The sequence below is a fragment of the Parus major genome, chromosome 5 (genome assembly GCF_001522545.3).
Source record: "Parus major isolate Abel chromosome 5, Parus_major1.1, whole genome shotgun sequence".
NCBI classification, from domain to species: Eukaryota; Metazoa; Chordata; class Aves; order Passeriformes; family Paridae; genus Parus; species Parus major.
The window spans coordinates 59,504,848-59,510,499 of NC_031774.1; the positions used below are offsets into that span (position 1 = coordinate 59,504,848).

Consider the following 5,652-nt stretch of genomic DNA (forward strand, 5'->3'; position numbering starts at 1 on the left):
CCCTCCCAAACCTTAAACCCCTCCTGGGCAGCCTCGGAGGAAGGAGGGTGGTGATGGGGTGGGAGTTATTCCAATGGAGTTAAAGCCTCCAACTGCTCCCTGGGATGGGACACTCAGATGGGACTGAAATAATCACCTGACCCCTCCAACCCCTCTGGGACAGAGAGGTGATGATGGAGGGGCTGTTTCAGGGGGTTAAAACAGTGAAGTGACCCCTGGGGATTGGATATCCCAGGGAGGGGACATTGGAATGACCCTCCCAGGGACAGAGTGGGTTGTGGTGGTGGGGAAAATATTCCAAGGAAGTTTGAGCAATCAATCAACCCCCAGGACAGAGTGGTGGCGTTGTTGTGGTTATTCCAGGAGGATTAAACAATGAATTAACTTCTCCCATCCCAGGATGGGTGTTGGATGTTGTTCCATGGGGGTTAAAACAACAGTCAGATCCCTGGGAGAGGGTGGGGGACCCTCAGAGCAATTACCTGACCCCCCAGCTCTGGCACAGAGTTATTCCAGGTGTGGGGGGTTATTCCATGAGACTTAAATGATAAACTTCAATTTAAATAAATTTCTTTAATTCATTGAAATAAATTTAATTTATTTAATTCATTGAAATAAATTTAAATAAATTTAATTCATTGAAATAAATTTAAATAAATTTAATTCATTGAAATAAATTTAAATAATTTTAATTCATTGAAATAAATCAAGGACTGGGGATGTGGTTTGTGTTGAGGGTGGGCAACCTCCCAGAATGGGATAGTGGAGACAGGGGGGAACTTATTAAAGGAATAACCTGACCTTTGGAGAGGCTCCTAGAGGGTGGCAGGGGTGGGTTACTCACAGGGGACTAAAGCAGGGAACCCCCCAGCACCTCCAGGAGGTTCCAGAGTTTATTCCAAGGGGTCAAAACAACCCCTGACCCCCTGGGAGTGGGTGGTGGTGATGGGGAGGTTATTCCAAGGAGTTTTAGGCATTGATCTTGTCCCTCTCAGGGAGGATTTAGAAGGAGGCACAGTCTTGGTCCCTGGGAGCTGGTGGTGCTGTCAGGGTTTATCCCAAAATCAATCTCTGACTCCCTCAGGACTGAGTGGTGCTGCTGGGGGGATATTCCAGGGTTCTTACCCCCATGGACAGGGTGAGGGACAATTCCAAGGGGGCCAATCCATCGATCCAACCTCCCTGTGAGAGGATGGTGCTAAGAAAGGATATTTTTCCAAATGGATTCATGGCACGAGGGGGGGACAAAGCGACCACCCACCCTCCCAGGGGCAGGGGATGGTGAAGGGGATATTCCAGGGTGCTTTAACAACGGCCTGACCCCCATGGACGGGGTAAGGAACTATTCCAAAGGGGGCCAAACCATCCCGGTGAGAGGATAGAAAAGATCTTTTCCATGCAAACCCCCACCCTCCCGGGAGCAGGGGGGCAGCGGGGTTACTCACGATGAGCGGCAGCGAGCAGACGGTGAAGAGGACGGTCATGAGCCCCAGCAGGACGAGGTGATCGAGCTCCTCCATGCGGGGGGCGGCGGCGGGGGGCTGCCCGCGGCGGGGCTGCCTCCGGGCCATGCCGTACAGGTGCCTCATGCTGCTCACGTTACACGCCACGATAGCCAGCACCAACAAGCCCATGAGGCTGGCGTAGAGCACGGGGAAGCCCAGCTGGCTCGGACCGCCGCCGGCCATGCGGATGAAGCACCAGGTGCCCGGGCAGTACTGCATGGGAGCCCCGAAACCCAGCAGGGGCAGGGCGCAGAACAGAGCGCACAGCCCCGCGGCCGCCGGCGCCAGAGCGGCCCCCAGGCGCCGGGTCAGGTGCCTCCGGTAGAAATAGGGGTGACCCAGGGAAAGCCAACACTCCAGAGCCATGGCCAGCAGCAGCAGGGTGGGGGCCAGCCCGAAGAAAGCCATGAGGAAGGCGAAGAGCTGGCAGAGCACCCCCGGCTGGTCCTCGCCGCGCCCCCCCGGGCCCAGCTCGCTGAGGCTGCGGTTGTAGGCGTAGGCTGCCAGCACCATGGGGCTGATCAGACACTTGCCCAGCAGGTCGGTGACCGCCAGCCCGCTGACCAGCACGTAGAACGCCGACACCCGCGGCGGGCGGCCCCCGGGCGAGCGGGAGCGCCGGCGGTGCTGGCCCAGCAGCAGCAGAGCCAGGACGTTCCCCAAAAGTCCGGCTGCGAACAGAACCGAGCTGGGCACGGCCGACTGGCCGCTCTCGATGTGGCGGCTGCTGCGGCAGCGATAGCCCTCGGTCTCCATCGGGATGGGCTGCGAGGGATGCTCCGCTCCGCACCGGGATGTCCCGCGCTGCAGCAGGGTGAGAGAAATGGTCCCCGCAGCACCGGGATGGGATAAAACCCCGCAGAGCACCGGGGGATGGCCCGCAGCGTGCCGGGATGGGATGGGATGCGCTGGGATGGATGGATGGATGGATGGATCGCACCAGGATGAGATGGGATGGACGGATCGATGGGTGGATCGCACCGGGATGCGCTGGGATGGACGGACCGATGGGTGGATCGCACTGGGATTCCCTGGGATGGATGGATCGATGGGTGGATCGCACTGGGATTCCCTGGGATGGATGGATCGATGGGTGGATCGCACTGGGATGCCCTGGGATGGATGGATCGATGGGTGGATCGCACTGGGATGCCCTGGGATGGATGGATCGATGGATGGATCGCACCGGGATGCCCTGGGATGGATGGATGGGTCGCACCGCGGCTGCCGGAGGTGACTGTCCCGGCTGGGCCGGCTGTCCCCGCCGCGGAGAGAGGGAGGCGAGAGAACGAGGAGGAGGAGGAGGAGGAGGAGGAGGTGCAGTACAACAAGGCACGGCCCCTGGGACAGCCCCTTCTCGGCCGTCGGGGCTCGGCCGCGGGCGGGGGGGAGAACCGAGGCTCCCGGGAAGAGGGAGGGGAAGGGCCCGGGGGTGAGTGCCGGGGGTGAGGGGCTCTGGGATGAGGCACTGGGGGGAGGGAGCTGAGCCCCTCGGAGGGGAGGTGCCGGAAAGGGGACAGGGCTGAGCCCGGGGGCGTTATGGGGGGAGCTGGCTCCAAGCACGGTGGGGGGAATTACGGGAGAGTCGGGGATCTTTGGAGCCCTTGGAGGGGGGGGACAGGGCCGAGCGCTGGGGCTGAGCCCCCGGGGTGACAGGGAAAGGGGCTGGGGCTGATTCCCTGGGGGTGTCACAGGACAGAAGCCAGCCCCATGCAGTGGAAACCCTGCCCGCCGCAGGAGGGTGGGAACGGGATGATCTTTCCCATCCCTCCCAACCCATCCAATCCCGGGATTCTGATACCCCAGCAGGTGCCACATCTACCTGAGCCCACCCCCAGGTGTGCCGGTACCGCTGCTGCCCCCCCAGCCCCCGGCAGGGCTCCTCTGTCCCACCAGCAAACTCCGGGAGAAGCCCCCAGAGCTTCTTCCAGGAAAAGCAGTTCCGACCGCAGCAAAACACACACAGTGGCTTGCAGGATGTGTGTGATGATGAATAAGCATGAAACCCTGCCCGGCTGCTTTCAGCCCACTTTCTGCTGCTCGGGATGAGTGTACACGAAGCACAGGGAAGTATCAAGATGACAGCAGGGGTGGGAAAGGAGGATTCAGGGGGCCAGACATCAGCAAGGCAGGTTTTAGTAGATCTTTTAGCTGCAGATTTTAGGCTGTAGATTTTTTTGGCCGGTGATTCCTCCAGCAGTGAGGGCAGGGACTGTTTGTGGCTGTGCAAGTGAAAGTCCCAGGGCTGGAAGAAATCAAGATAAAACTCGTTACAGCTCAGCTCTCGCCCACGGTTGGTGTTGAAGTGCTGCCCTCATTAGGGCTGAGTGTGAACCCAGAGGCTGCTTCCTGCCTGGGGCCTCGGGGAAGAGGAAATTCAGCCGAATTCAGCCTGCCCTGCGAAGCAATCCGAATGATATCCTCCAAAATAACTCCTGGAAAACACCCCCTGCCTTCCTTAGCTCACCCCGCACTCGACTGCTGTCGGCTCCCAGTCCCAGCAGCAGGAACAGGGGGAAGGAAGATGTGGAGGGATCCCTCAGGTTTTCCCCAGGATGAAGATTGGGAAGGAGATCCCAGCTCCTCTGGAGATCTGATTTACCGGGAGCACAGCTCCTGTCCTGATCCCTGGAGGAATTGGTGCCATCCCTGCTGTGATGCCAGGGAGGCTGGCACAGGGTGCCCAGAGCAGCTGGGGCTGCCCCTGGATCCCTGGGAATGCCCAAGGGAGGCTGGACAGGGCTTGGAGCAGCCTGGAATGGTGGAATTGGTCCCTGCCCATGGCAGGGGGTTGGAACTGGGTCAGCCTTGAGATCTCTTCCAACCCATACCACTCTGAGATTCTGTGATGACGCCAGGGATGGGATCAGCTGAGGTGACCCCACATCTGCTCTGATGGGGAACAGAGACTGAAGTTCTGAGCTGCTGGAAATTCCCTTCACAGCCACCCATTCAATGCCTGGCAGGAGGAGGAGGAAGAGCTGTGACAAAAGCCAGCCCCTTCTGGAGGTGGCTGCTGTCCTCGGTTGCAGCAGCTGTGGCTGGAAACCCCGAAGGACCAGGGGATGATCCCGAGCTTGCACAGCTCGATGGGGAAAGCCTGGGATGGAGAAGGGACTTTTTGGGGCTGTCTGGCCGTGGCTCTGATGCTCTGGAGCAGGCACATGAGTGCAGCTGTGGCTGGGGGTGTCAGGGCGATGTTTCACCAGGTCCCCATTCCTTCCCCTGCTGCTGGGGGATGGAAAATCACAGTGCCCATGGTTCTCTCGACAAGGATGGAGATCCCTCAAGCCAGGCTGGGGGCTGGGATCGGTGTCCAGCCAGGAAAGGAACCACGAACTCACCTCCCTCCTCCATCTCCTCTGGGAGAGAACCCAGCCTGGGCAGCCAGCTTGCACCAAACCCCCAATTAGCTTTTCTTTGGGTTCATTTGCATAAATTGCAGCTATTAGGGGTGGGGAAAGGAATTCGGAGAAAGTCTCATCACCACGGATGACGAATCTCTCGTGTCTGTCACGCTTCCGACGTGACCCTCTTCTGGCTGCTCACATTCCTGCTGTAGAGGAGGAGGGGTGGAAAAAAAAACCCGGAATAAAAACAACCCAAAGCGGAAGAAAAAAGCAACCACAAAACCCAGAGGCAAATGAGGAACTGGAAAAACTTGAAGCATCCACAAGGAATTTCAGCTGGGTTTTTTTTTTGTTTCTTTGGGTTTTTTTTTTTCTCCAAAACTTTTGCTGGCTCCCTGCAGCTCCTCCTTGGCAGATTTTGGTGAGGAGCGCCCTCTCTATCGCTGCGCCAAGTTTTTTCCAAGCCTCTTTTCCCAAAGAGCCGCTGCTGCCCAGAGGAGCCGAGTCCTCCTGCTCTTTGTCAGGGATTTTTTTCCCTCCAGCTCAGCTCTCCCTTTGGAAGTGTTTGTCCTGGTGTTTGAACAGCCTAATTTAGAGCCTGCAAGCCGAGGAGGCTTTTGGAGGGATGCACTGAGAACTGATCCTGCTGGATTTTCCTTTGTTGGAGTCTGAGACACAGAGTGTGTGCCCTTGGCTCTGAGATCCAGGAGAACACTGAATTTCATACAACATGAAATTTATGTGTGTGTTTTCATGGTGATACATGAAAACAACTGTTAAAGTTAGATAGAAAAGCT

At 57.8% G+C, this 5,652-nt stretch overlaps 1 protein-coding gene across 1 annotated transcript in view; it reads right to left on the bottom strand.

Moving 5' to 3' along the window:
- The window catches only part of PTGDR (prostaglandin D2 receptor), a 4,781-nt gene extending 2,191 nt beyond the window's left edge, over window positions 1–2,590 (bottom strand). Inside the window, exon 1 of the mRNA XM_015629740.3 lies at window positions 1,446–2,590. Within this exon, the coding sequence (XP_015485226.1) occupies window positions 1,446–2,261 (816 nt within the window). The 5' untranslated portion in view covers window positions 2,262–2,590. The remainder of the gene's footprint in view (window positions 1–1,445) is intronic.
- Window positions 2,591–5,652: the final 3,062 nt, after the last annotated feature.